This window comes from Podarcis tiliguerta (assembly GCF_965153285.1).
Source record: "Podarcis tiliguerta genome assembly, chromosome: 11".
Taxonomy (NCBI): domain Eukaryota; kingdom Metazoa; phylum Chordata; class Lepidosauria; order Squamata; family Lacertidae; genus Podarcis; species Podarcis tiliguerta.
The window spans coordinates 63,334,962-63,348,389 of record NC_139544.1 but is presented as its reverse complement, the minus strand read 5'-3'; the positions used below and the strand labels follow the sequence as shown (position 1 = coordinate 63,348,389).

Here is a 13,428-nt window from a genome sequence, read left to right as displayed (position 1 = left end):
GGGCAGGCAGGCAGCCCCCCCCCCCCCCCCGTGGCCTGGGCTTTGAGGTGAGGGCCTTTGCCAGGCTGAGGGGAGGTGCTCCAAACGGGGAGCCAAAGATGAGGAGAAAGAGGGCGCTGTGGGTTTGGGGGGGGGGATTTTCTTTACGGCTTGCGCTGGGCAGCATTTTCGGGCAGGCAGCAGAGGCAGAAGAGGCTGGCTCCAGCGTCTGTGGCAGAAGGACCAGTCAGGCGCCACTCAGCATCGAAAGGGTCACAGGGCAGCCGTGAAAGAGATTTCTGGGAGGGACCCCCCAGGAGCTGAGAGGCATCTGGTCCCTCCAGGGAGGGTGAGCTCAATGTTCCCCAGCCAAGATGCTGATAATGGGCCTTCAGAGACAGAGGGGAGCCAGTCGAGGGGGCAAAGGTAGCAGATGGGACCGTGTAGTGTAATGCCCCCAAGCATTATTACTGTATTTTTAGAATGGGTTAGTCGCCTTATGCAAAAAAAAAGAGAAATGTCTCAAAGCGATTTGACAGCACAATAAAATACAAACAGACAGAAACGTGAATGAAAAGCCAAATGATGTCATTTAAAATGACGTGTTCTCCTGGGGATCTTCAACTGGTCCAGGCCTGAGACCCAGTTTGCACCAAGGGATCCCCCTTTGCACATTCAAGCCTGATTTATACAGTATCAATCCTAAAGTGATAATTCACAGAGTGTTCCATTAGTATTATTGTTAAGTGATTTTTGCACTCGTTCTTAGCTGAAAGGCTGAAAAGACTCTGAAAATCAGTGGTGCTGAGCAATATCTCTCTTTCTCTCTGTAAATTAAAACTTAAACCTCCTGCCCCATATGTGTAGGAGAAATAGGAGAGCAAACAGGCTGTGAAGCCCTTTTAGCAGAGTATAAACACTTATGTGCTTTTGCAGCTTACCGGAAGCTATGAATTAGGCAATTATCCTTGTTTATTTGTGGTCTACTGACCTTCCCTTTTCTTTGTCCTTGTTGCTAAGAATGAACCACACATTTTAGTAAGATAAACTTATAAGGTTTACTTACATTTCAATGCAGGCAGCAAATACATCAAAGTCGTACGCAGGTGAAAATACTGCTATGTTACAAAATACAAACTTAGTTTCCAAAATGGAGTCTGGGTTCTGATTGGGGCCCAGGCGTGTACATCTGCCCACATTGCTGGCTTGAAAGGAGAGAGAGAGAGAGAGAGAGAGAGAGAGAGAGAGAGAGCGCTCAGGCAGGGAGGAAGTAGATAAGATTATCTCCTTGGTTAGAAATTTCTGCAAAAACATTAAGGAAGTAACCTCAAACAGCCCCTTCTATATTGATTCAGGAATTCTATGTGCCTGTCTGGCAATCATCTATTTGTGATTTTGACTGGAAATGCCACAAATAGGAGAATGTGTCCCAGCCCAGATGCCATCTGTGGCCTTAGCTGGTGTCCCACATGGCAGTAACAGCCAGGCCCATGCAGAGGGTGGCGGGGGGGGGGGGGGACACGGTCCTCCCTACAGCTACGTCGGCTGCGCCCCCAAGCCATCATATGTAACTGGACCAGCTGCTCTGTCATTTTATTTTAACCCGACTCCTGTCCCAGGCCTCAGACTAGCTCTGTGTAGGCCTGGCAACAGCCTTGCTGTGCTCCGCCAGGGATGCTCTCGCAAGCCCCCCCATAGCTTCTGACCCACCGACTGAAGTCCTGTGTGCTGCAAAGGGCTCATCCAGCAAAGTCTGGGGAGCTCAAGTCCTCGGGGCTCAGAGCCCCTTCCCCAACTCGACAGGCATCTTGGAAACCTCAGAGAAAGGAAGGCTGGAGGTGGGCGGCTGCAGTGATCAGGCTTCCTGTGACAAATCTACAGGAAGAGCAGAGTCCGCCCTTGTGGTCAGCGGCAGAACCTGCTCTCAAGGAGCCCTCCGGGTCGCGAAAGGGGACAAATGTCTTCCTGTGTTCTTGCCGGCCAGCGTGACCCGTGAGTTTCTGGGGACGCCTGCATTCACAGTTTAATAGAATTGTATAGTTCAAAGGGACGCCAGGGGTCATCTAGTCCAGCCCCCTGCAATGCAGGAATTGATATCCTTAATTAAAAAAAAATCACGTTATTAATATTGCTATGTTATCAGTGCTTCATGAGGGTTTTCCCCAGAGTCAGTATGGCTTAAGGAATTTATTTCCAATGGAAATTCCAAACCAACCAAAATAATTGGGGGACGGAGATGTGAGTCACTTCCCAATGAGGAGAAACTAAAAGAGTTTTGGGCTTTTGGGTTTAGAAAGAAGGAAGCAGGACAAGATGAGAGCTGTTTATGTAACTCAGCACAGTGTGGGGAGGTGGGGGCTTTCTGCCTGCCTGCCCTCCTGGGAAACCCAGAACTCAGCTCCCCTCAGAGATGCTCCTCCCGGCATCTTTGTGTTGTTTCTTCCTGTGCGCAGGAGGAGAGTCGCCGGCTGGCTGGCTGGGGGTCCCTGAGTCCCTGGGACTGGGGGTGAATTGAACCAAGGTCTGCCCCCTTTGGCCACACTTTCTATGCCTTGCAAAGGGGTCCTGGGGTGGGCAGCCCTTCCCTCTCCCTGTCCATTCATGTACCAGGATGAATGTTGTTGTTGTTGTTGCATTTATATGCATCTCACAGCTTGTGCGGGATTGGCTGGTAGCTCTGGGAGCCTTCCCAGCATGTGACTGGAAAGAGAAAAGGGGAGCAGCTGGTTGTGAATGGGCTTGCAGGTGTGCGTGTGTGCGCTCCTCCTCCTCTGTTTTCCCATGAGTGGCAATGGGTGCCAAGTGTTGGGCTGCTGGTCCTGATGGCTCTGCCTGCCTCCAGAATCAGAGGCTGCAATGCTTCCGAACCCCAGGAGAGGAGAGGGCTGCTCTCGGGCCTCAATCCTGCTTGCTGCTTTTCCAGAAGAGGCATCTGGTCTGCCCCTGTGAAAACAGGATGCTGAGCTAGATGGGCCGCTGGTCAGATCCAGCCGCCTCCTCTCCTGCTCTTGGGGGGGGGGGGAGGCGATGACGAGAGTCCTGATCTGGGACAGGATGTTGCAAGCTTGATAAAGATCAGCTGCAGAGAGGACCAGAGTCTGGAGAGCCTCTTTCTCCCGCCTGCCTTGGAAGATGGAGAGGGACTTCTGTGCCAGATGCAGGGACACAAAGCCCACCGCTCTTGGGGTGAGGAGCTGAGTCCTTCCCTCCCCGTCCCCGGAAGATGTTTGGGGAGGAACGAAGCTCTCCTCCCCAAGATGTGTGCCTGGAGGGGAGACCTCAGAGCTCGGCCCAAGCCAGGCCCATCTGCACCCATCTTTGCGGACAGGAAGCTGCCCCCCTGCCCCCCCGCATTGCTGTTCCTATTTCCAGGCTTCCTCTCCTCCCTCCACCGCCTGCCTCCCCAGGGAATTCCTGAGAATCAAGTCAGAATACAAGGGGGGGGGTCCTCAGAGGGACCCTGTTCAGGTCCCCTGCTCTGCCAGGGAGCTCGCTGCGTGGCCCGTGGCCCTCTCTTGGACTGACCCACGGGGCAGGGTGGTTGTGAGGAGAGCATGGGGGCACCCCCTGCCCATTGCTGCAGCCATGGGGTTCTGGGAGGAGGAAGGCAAGGTGAGAAATAAATAGGGAGGCTAAGAGGAGTCAGAGGAAGAAAAGTGGGATGCCATCAGCTACACAAAGAGGTTGTGTTACAAACTCAGATATATAATCTAGGTGTCAAATGGTTCCTTAAACCAGGGTTACGGTCACCAAAATGGAATATCTGGTTGTCATTTTGGGGCAAGATGGCTCTAAAGTCTTATTTTTCAGATGATGGACTGACTGATTGATTATCAGTTAAACATCTGGCTAGTTCAGATGACAACCTTGAGTTAGGTTAAGAATTTTGAGAACTTAATTTTGGTCGCAAGTGGCAGAGAGCTGGGTGCTAAATGTGCCTGGTGCCTGGCTAATTTTGAACACTGCAAAGAGGGTGTGGTGGGAACCTGGAGGAGAAGAAATTTTCTTCCTCAGGGGCCATTTGCTGAAACCATAGAATGGCAGAGCTGGAAGGGATCCGAAATGTCATCATCACGTCCAACTGCCTGCAATGAAGGAATCACAGATAAGGATTCCAAAGTGCAGCCCTTCTTCTCTGTAAAAATGGACATTTTGGTTGGGGTGGAAGGAGAGTGGAACTGGGATGCCTGAGAGGAAGTCCCTGTGCCTGAAGGGGGAGTCCTTCCGTGGGACATTCCTGCGACATCTTCTGAACTTGGCCAACGGCGAGGGTGTAAGGAGACAGCTGCTGTGTCCCTTGGGTGCTGGTCCCCCTTGACCCCCAGGACCTGAGAGGGATGGAGGCTGGACAAGGCTCCTCCAGATCCACTGCTGAGTCCCAGGGGCTGGGGGGGCTTTGGGGGCTGGGCCTCTGACAAGGCTGTGGGGATGTTCAGGGAGGCAAGAGAGGATATATTGTTTATTAATATCCTTCCTAACTTGTGCTAGCAAGTTCCTTTACTTAGCAGAGTTTCACATTCCCCTTTTAAACGCACAGCGGATAGCTGGTTGCAGGCTTGTTTAAGCCTCTCACTATTAGGTTCCTGGTGAGTTCCCTTAGATCCCTCTTAAAAGAATAAACACACCACCATATATAAAGTATATAAAATAAGTTTACTCACATTATCAGTTCACAGTTGGATCCCTGAAGGCAGACTTAGTTACAAAGTATATACATGTGGATCTACCCCATATGGGGGTTAATCCCAGTGACTGCAGACTGGCAGCCACTGCAGTTCACACGACAAAAGGAAGACGGAAAAGAGGGAGGTTTTGCTTTTGTTACCTGCACAGGTAAGGTCACACCTACCTCTAGTCATATGCAAAAGGAAGTATGTCCCAGCCCAGGAGGAAACAGGAAGTTCCGACTGGCTGGACCAAACATCCCCTTGCATGTCCACTCTAGGAAAACAAGGAATGTTGTACTTGACTGCTACGTATGTAGCACATTCCACAAAGGCTGGTGGTGGCCGCGATGAGAGTGTCCATCTGCCTCCTGGCTGGGCCTGGCATCTGCCTCTGCTTGTGGGCCTGCAGATCCTGCCTTCAAGCCCACCCACGCCCTGTTTCCTTTCTCTCTGTCCCCCCATGGCAGAAGAACCTCGTAGCCGGCTGCTTCCACGACGGGCTCCTCCTCTACGCCATGGCCCTGAACGAGACGCTGCAAGAGGGCGGCACCAAGCGCAACACCAGCCGCATCCTGGAGAAGATGAAAGGGCGCAAGTTCCAGGGTAACTGGGCGCTGGAGGCCGGCGGGGCAGGGGGGGCCTGTGGGAGGCAGCTGGCAGCTGGCCTGAGCCAGGACAAGGCAGGCAGGGGTGGGCTCTCACGCTCGGAATGGGTCCTCAGATCATGATAATGTGGGAATGTTCAGGGTGGCAGGAAAGGATATATTGTTTATTAATATCCTTCCTAACTTATGCTAGCAAGTTCCTTTACTTAGCAGAGTGCATTCCCCTTTACACAGCAGAAAACTAGTTGCAAACTCGTGTGAGTTTCTTAAGACAATACGCAATTCAGTCTGGCTTGTCCAGATTGAAATGTGTCCTAATATTTTCCTGGTAAGACCCCTTGAATCCCTCCTGAAAGAATAAAGACTCCCCAATCTTATTCATAAGCAACAAAAAGAAAGTTTACTCTTGATCAGGCAGAGGACAGTGTGATCCCTGAAGACAAGCTTAAGGCTTAAAGTTACATACAAACAGGTTTACCCCATAAGGGAGATTTACCTGGTGACTGCAGGTAGCAGTCCAGCAGTTCACAGGACAAAAAGAGGAAACAGGGAGGTGTGCTGCATGACTCGTCCTTTTGTTACCTGGACAGGTGAGGTCACACCCACCTTTTATCACATGCAAGGAAGGATGCTCCAGCCAGGAGGAACAGGAAGTTTCAGCTGGCTGGACCAAACATTCCCTTACATGTCTCCTCTAGCATTACAAGGAATGTTGTACTTGTCTGCTCCCAGTGGATTACATCCCACAGATGACAAGGCAGGAGGCCATCTCTTCCTCCTCCTCCTCCTCCTCCTCCTCGCCCTCCATGTGTCATGAGCAGCAATGGGGGTCAAGGAAGGCGACTCTGCTCTGCCTCCATGATCAGAGGCCGCCGTGCTTCTGAACACCAGTTCCTGGAAGCCACAGGAATGGAAGCGTAGAACGGCAGAGCTGGAGGGGACCCCAAGGGTCATCTAGTCTAACCCCATGCAATGCAGGGATCTCAAAGGAAGCATCCTTGTCAGATGGCCATCCAGCCTCTGCTTGGAAACCTCCAAGAAAGGAGAGTCCCATGGGGCTGGCCATTGTGAGAACAGGATACTGGACAGGATGGGCCCCCTTTGCCTGATTCAGCAGGATCTCCTTATTGTGGTAAGAAAATAGATCACCGTGACCCATGTGTGAAGGGGAAATTTTAAAAAATCAGCTGGATACCTGGATTCAAAACACGGGGCTTTACACACTTTCCAGTGTGTTACTTACAAATTCCAAGGTCTGATTCGTGCATTGTTCCAGGCAGCAACAAGAAGAACACAGGTAGAAAAGTTTTGTGTAAAAAATACAGATGGCTTCAAATACATGCTCTAAGCTTGGAGCACTAGGTTACATGGCGAGAAGAGAAGGTGAGGAACAGGAAGAGAAGGCTTCACTTCCTCTCTCTCCAGTGAAAAGGGGGCGTGCCCCACCTGCGTCTAGGAACACAGCTCTGTGATCTTAACCCTTTTCTGCGCTAGCTAGCACTTGTGCATAGTTGTGTTTGACTGCCATTTTCCCCACATATAGCCTTCTCTCTTTCCTGCCCTCCTCCTGCCCACAGGGGTCACTGGGACAGTCAGCATGGATGACAACAACGACCGTGACACAGACTTCAACCTTTGGGCCATGGCAGACGTGGAGAGTGGCACATTCCAGGTGTGAGCGGAAGCAAACGAGCAGTGTGGAGAGGGTGACCCTGGTGTGGGTCGGGGATGGAGGGCGAACCAAACAGGCGCCAGGGAGGAGTCCTCTGGGGCAGGGGTCAGCAACCCGCGGCTCTGGAGCCGCATGTGGCTCTTTTACACCTTTGCCGCGGCTCCGGGGCGGATACTAGCGAGGGGAGGAGGCGCATTGTGCGCCCCAACACTCCCCACTGTGGCTGGCGCTGTACTGGCTGTGACGTCGCATGGGGGCGGTGCGTGCTTTAGTCACGCACCGTCCTGACGTCACCTTCCCACCCGCCCGCCTGCTACATTGTAAGGAGCATGTACGCTGGTCACTGCATTGTAAGGGGCATGTACGCTGGTCACTGCATTGTAAGGGGCATGTACGCTGGTCACTGTTTTGAAGGGGAGTGAAGAACACACACACACAAAAAGGTAACTTGTTAATTTAACGTTTATTTCTATGAGGAGGAGTAATTCTGAGGGGTCAAACAAAGAAATAATAAAAAAGTGACAAAAAGTTATTTTTATAATGACAAGTTTTGCGGCTCCCAGATTTTTTCCCCTTCAGAAACGGGTCCAAGTGGCTCTTTTTGTCTTAAAGGTTGCAGACCCCTGCTCTGGGGAGAAGAAGGGCTGGATCCGGTCCTCAGTTTGGAATGCCTGCCCTTGGGCGAGAGGGGGCTGGGGGCCTACACGGGTGTGTTGGAGCGAGGCAGGGACCCTCTGCCCTCGTGAGCCAAACTCTTCCCCCTCTCCCCACAGGTAGTGGGGCACTATGTGGGAGCAGAGAAGCAGATGAACTGGCTGGGAGCCATCCCCTGGGTGAAGGGTTCACCGCCGCTGGACAACCCCCCCTGCTTTGACATGGACGACCCCTCCTGTGACAAAAGTGGGTGCATCTGGTCCCCCGAGGGCTGTCCCTCCCACCTCATTGCACCCCAAGCCTGAGGGTGGGGGGCGGTCACCTCTCACCTTCCTTTGCTGCCCCTTTTGCCACCCCCCAGATAGGCAGCATTCCCCCCCCCCCGACTATGTTTCAGCGAGTCCAGCTGGCCAAAGTGGATCTCCTCCTGAGGCTATTCTGGCCAGGTATGCCAGGGTCCTGCCCCCTGGTGCCACTCTGCCACTGTCCTTGCAGGTCCCCTCAACACGCTGGCCATTGTGGCGCTGGGCGCGGGACTCACCTTCCTCATGTTTGGCGTCTCCAGCTTCCTGATCTTCAGGTGAGTGAGCCCCAGGTGAGAGTCTCCTGGGCCAGGCACCTGGGAAGGTGGGCGGCGGGAACGAGGGAAACCCAAGGTGCTCAGGCAGAGCGCAGTCTGCTGTCAAGGGGTGACAAGGACCCCCCTCCCGACAGGTGGGGCTGAAACACCACGGCTTGGTTCTGTGCCCACCTGGCTTAGCTCAGATGCTTTGGCTCAGCCGAGTGTTTCCATTGCCCCCCCCTCACATTCTGGAGCTGCCACAAGTGGGGAGGAGAATCAGAGCCCCAGAGTGATTTTGTGAATCGCACTTGAGCCCTTGCAGCTGCTCAGGACTCTAAACATTGCTCGGCTGATGCCAGCTGGCTCAGTAGCTCTGGACCTGCTCTGGGCAAGGGTTGCCCCCCCCCCCGTGACCTTCTCCAAGGACAAGCGGTCTCTCCTTCCCAGCCCTCAGTGTATGCCTGGCCTGACCGACTGGTCCACTCCAATGCCCTGCCAGTCCCAGAACATGTGAAAGGATGGCAGAGCAGAGAGGGATTTGGAACATGAACAGAGTGCTTTCAAAATGGCCACTGTGGACCCACAGTCAGGCCTCAGCAACACACCTTCGTTTCTTCCGTGAGTCATTCCAACCCAGCCTCACACCTGGGACTCCAGAGCAGAAAGCAGGACTGTGGGAGACTGAGTGAGGATTAAATCTGTAGATTAAAATTTAAACCACCCGCCCCACGTGTGTGGGAGAAAGACAAAAAGCAGAAGCACTTCCATGTTGGGCAACTTATTGAATCTTAGGAATTGGTTAGTGATACCTTTTCATTGTGTTCTGCTGACCTTCCCCCCTTTTGCAGAGAATGAACCACGTTTCTAGTAAGATAAGCCAAAAGGGTTTACTTACGTTTCGACGCAGGCAGCAAATACAGCAATGTAGTAGGCAGAAAAATACTTCTAAGTTACAGTAAAGTAAAGGTTGGTGGTGTCAAAATAGGGTGTGTTTGTCTGGAGCTCCCAGACACATGTCTGCTTAGCTTGGAAGAATGGGGGGAAGACAGAGTCTCCTCAGAGGCAGAAGGAAGTGCAAGGGACTATCTCCTTTGTTCCAGTATTCCCGACCAGAGGAGGCAAAGGAAGTGGCCACACTCTCTGTGTACTAACCCTGTGCTTTAGCAAAACATGCATTTGTGATTTGGCTACAAAGCCTTTTTGTGGTTGTTAGCCTTAGCAGAGCCTCCGTGTTGAAAGGCAGTCTACCTCTGAGTAGGAGAGACAAGCCGTGTGTGCGGTAGCGGCCTGGTGGGCTTCCTGAAGGAGGCATTTTGGGGTGGGGTGGGGCTCCTTTGAGGGGAAAAGGGAGGCTGGATTTGCAGTGGGCGGGGCTCACCTTGGTCTGACTCCTCCCCCTTCCTCCCCAGGAAGCTGATGCTGGAGAAGGAGCTGGCCAGCATGCTGTGGCGGATCCGCTGGGATGAGCTCCAGTTCGGGAGCTCAGAGCGCTACTACAAGGGGGCTGGCAGCCGCCTCACTCTCTCCCTGGTGGGTCCCGTTGGAGCCCCATGGTCCTCCCAGAGACCCCCCCCCCACTGCCATGGGGCCCTCCAAGCCCCTCCTCCTCTTCCTTCCTCTCCAGCAGCCATCTCCCCCCTCCCACCCTCCCGCTCTGGCCTGGGCAGCTGCCCAGCTGGCACACACACAGACACAGCTGCCCAGCTTTTGCCATTCAGGCAGGTGACTCTCTGTCTTCTCTCCCCCGTCCCAAGCGTGGCTCCAGTTACGGCTCCCTGATGACAGCACATGGCAAATACCAGATTTTTGCCAACACCGGGCTCTTCAAGGTGAGTGTCGTGCTTTTCGGCCCTCCTTCCTATCTATTGGGGGCTCAAGTTGTGGGGAGCGGTGAAGTGGGGGTGCCACCCCTCCCCCTTTCTCCCTCTGACCCCTCTTCTTCTCGGCCAGGGGAACGTCGTGGCCATCAAGCACGTCAACAAGAAGAGGATTGAGCTGACCCGCCAGGTCCTCTTCGAGCTGAAACACGTAGGTACCTGCCATGGGGTGGGGGTGGGGGGAGAAGCCAAGCTGGGGTGGGGGTGACTGGGGGGGGGGCTAGCCTGGCTCCAGCAGGTGTTGAGCCCAGAACCACACCGGGAGCATGTTTGTTGCCTGGGCTGCCACTGCCGCTTTTGGACCAAGCTGTCTTTAAGCATAAGAACAGAATCACAGAATCATAGCGTTAGAAGGGACCCAGGGGTCATCCATCCCAACCCCCTCCAGGGCAGGAATCTCAACTCAAGCATCCAAGACATATGGTTACCCAACCTCCACTTTAAAAGCTCCAGTGAAGGAGAGGCCCACAACCTCCCGAGGGAGTCCTGCTGGATGAGGCCAATGGCCCACCTGGTTCAGCAGCCTCTTCTCACCCATACGGACCCAGCAATCGAGATAGACTGCCTCTGGGTCTGGAGGTTCCATAAGAGACCACAAAGAGCCCAAGGGGGCCCATCTGGTCCAGCCTCCCAGGGGCCAACCAGATGCCTCAATGGGAAACCCTCCAGGAGGACCGGGGCCCAAGAGCGGCCCTCTCCCTTCCCTTGGTTTCCAGGAACTGGGATTCAGAAACATTCAGAGGCAGAGCACAGCCCTCCTGGCTCAGAGCCACTGATCTCTCTCTCCCCTGAAGGAATTTGTCAAATCCCTGTTTAAAGCCCTCTTGGTTGGTAGTGCCGGATTGACGTATAAGCTAAACAAGCTATAGCTTAGGGCCCCACTCTCTTGGGGGGCCCCCAAAAATGTAAAGGAAAATACCTGATGCACTTTGATAAAATACATTTTTTGTTATGTGCAAATGGTTTTAGATACCTATTGGGTCCAAAAAACAGCAACAATTTGTTGTTGACAAAGGACATCTGGACATAGAAAGGACCCCATTAGCTTCAGCAGCTTAAAGGTAAAGGGACCCCTGACCATTAGGTTCAGTCGTGACCGACTCTGGGGTTGCGGCGCTCATCTCGCTTTATTGGCCGAGGGAGCCGGCGTACAGCTTCCGGGTCATGTGGCCAGCATGACGAAGCCGCTTCTGGCGAACCAGAGCAGCGCACGGAAACGCCGTTTACCTTCCTGCCGGAGTGGTACCTATTGATCTACTTGCACTTTGATGTGCTTTCGAACCTCTAGGTTGGCAGGAGCAGGGACTGAGCAACGGGAGCTCACCCCGTCGGGGGGATTTGAACCGCCGACCTTCTGATCGGCAAGTCCTAGGCTCTGTGGTTTAACCCACAGCGCCACCCACGTCCCTCTTTAGCAGCTTAGGGCCTCATCAAACCTAAATCCGGCTCTGGTAGCCATCACTGCCTCCTGCAGGGGAGAGTTCCACAGTTTAGCAATGCAGCCCTCCCCTCCTTATATGTGTGCCTGTGGGCAGATGGAGGAGGGAAGGATGGCACCAGGAGACAGGGTAAAGGCATGGGCCACATAAACCAGCCTTTGCCAACCTGGTACACTCCTTCGTGGCCATTCTGGGGGCTCTTGGCTGACAGATTTTCTGCCTGTCTCTGCCCATCTGCAGATGCGGGACGTGCAGTTCAACCACTTGACGCGCTTCATCGGGGCCTGCATTGACCCGCCCAACATCTGCATTGTGACTGAGTATTGCCCCCGGGGCAGCTTGCAGGTAAGGAAGCACCTGGGCACAGGTGTGTGTCTGTTCCCTGCATGGCTGCAGCCGGGGAAAGAGAGGGAGGTCACGATGAGCATTGGCTGCTGTGCCTCTGGCCACCTCCTGGGGGGTGCAGTGCCCTCCCCAACCTCCCATTGCTGTGGGAGGGGCTGTTTTCAGGCGGGGGCAACACCTAACTGCCGCTCTGCTTCATCTCCCCTCCCTCCGCCCCCGACAGGACGTCCTGGAGAATGAGAGCATCAACCTGGACTGGATGTTCCGCTATTCGCTCATCAATGACATTGTCAAGGTGGGGGGCTCGGGAGGCGGCAAGAGGGAGCCCCACAACCAAGCTTGGCAGGGGAAACGCAGCTGCCCTCTGAAAAGAGAGGAGCCCCCCAGAGCATGAAAAGGGACAGACTGGGCAAATAGCCTCTTTGCTGGGGGCTCCAGCCGCTGCCAGGAAGGCACCCCACACTGGGGCCTCTCTGCCCTCCAGCTCCTTCCTGGCCAGCGGTGCCAGTAACTCCCAAGCCTTTCCTTGGTTTGGGTCCCTCTGCTAAAACCTTCTCCTCTAAGTCCCTCCCCCACAGGCTCGATTATTGCAGGAGCTGCCACTCACCCAATCACCTGTGTGGGTCATGGGGCCTGCCTTGGCCTTGCGCCGCCTGCCTTGGGAGTGGGTGCCCCTTGTTGCTTCGGCTCCTCCTGCAGGGCCTTCTCAGCAGCCTCCCCCTCTCTGCCTGACACAGGGCATGGCTTTCCTGCACAACAGCATCATTGGCTACCACGGGAGTCTCAAGTCGTCCAACTGCGTGGTGGACAGTCGCTTCGTTCTCAAGATCACGGATTACGGCCTGGCTAGTTTCCGGCAGAGCAGTGAGAGCGAGGGCAACCATGCCCTGTATGCCAGTGAGTGTCCTTCCCAACCTGGCGGCAGGATGTGCCATCTCCTGCCTTGCCCCCTTTCCTCCAGACCAGCGAGGGCCTTCTCTGCTGCCCTCTCTGGGTTCAGCGAGTGCCCACGCTGCCAGGTTGAGGGGTGCCCACCTCCACTACTTGGGCTGGTATTTGCCATTGGGAGCAGAGGTGGGAGCCCCTGGCCTCCTGACCCCACTCCTCCTTTCCTTGATTTTCCCCCTACCCCCCAGAGAAGCTGTGGACAGCCCCAGAGCTGCTGCAAAAGGGGCCTCTGGTCCTCTCCCCACTGGCCATGCAGAAGGCCGACGTCTACAGCTTTGGGATCATCCTTCAGGAGATTGCGCTGCGCAACGGAGCCTTCTACATCGAGGGCATGGACCTCAGCCCCAAGGGTGAGGGGAGAGGGAGAAGGAGAGCCCCACCCCTGGCCCCTTGGGGGGCGGTGGCAGAGGTGGCGATGACAACCACCATGGGGTCCTTGGGCGTTATCTCATGAGCGGGCAGGAGACCCCCTCACAAAGTTGGCCACCCTTGGACCACAGCCCATCCTGGGGGTGGGGGCAGGTCCTACCTGGGAAGGGTGCTTCACCTGCCACACCTCAGCACCCACCAGGTATCATGCGTGGCACTTGTCCCAGCAGCCGGGGAGAAAGCCTTCCTGATCTGGGTGGGGGGTCCTCCCCTCGCCCCACCAGGCCTTGTGTTTAGAGGGGACAATGCGC

At 54.6% G+C, this 13,428-nt stretch overlaps 1 protein-coding gene across 1 annotated transcript in view; it reads left to right on the top strand.

The window, feature by feature from the left end:
* The window catches only part of NPR2 (natriuretic peptide receptor 2), a 33,812-nt gene that overhangs the window by 14,386 nt on the left and 5,998 nt on the right, over positions 1 to 13,428 (top strand). The window contains exons 4-14 of the mRNA XM_083402727.1: positions 5,114 to 5,249; positions 6,829 to 6,923; positions 7,697 to 7,823; positions 8,073 to 8,157; positions 9,549 to 9,669; positions 9,894 to 9,968; positions 10,090 to 10,167; positions 11,696 to 11,800; positions 12,024 to 12,095; positions 12,538 to 12,697; positions 12,937 to 13,098. Coding sequence (XP_083258853.1) covers positions 5,114 to 5,249; positions 6,829 to 6,923; positions 7,697 to 7,823; positions 8,073 to 8,157; positions 9,549 to 9,669; positions 9,894 to 9,968; positions 10,090 to 10,167; positions 11,696 to 11,800; positions 12,024 to 12,095; positions 12,538 to 12,697; positions 12,937 to 13,098 — 1,216 coding nt within the window. The remainder of the gene's footprint in view (positions 1 to 5,113; positions 5,250 to 6,828; positions 6,924 to 7,696; positions 7,824 to 8,072; positions 8,158 to 9,548; positions 9,670 to 9,893; positions 9,969 to 10,089; positions 10,168 to 11,695; positions 11,801 to 12,023; positions 12,096 to 12,537; positions 12,698 to 12,936; positions 13,099 to 13,428) is intronic.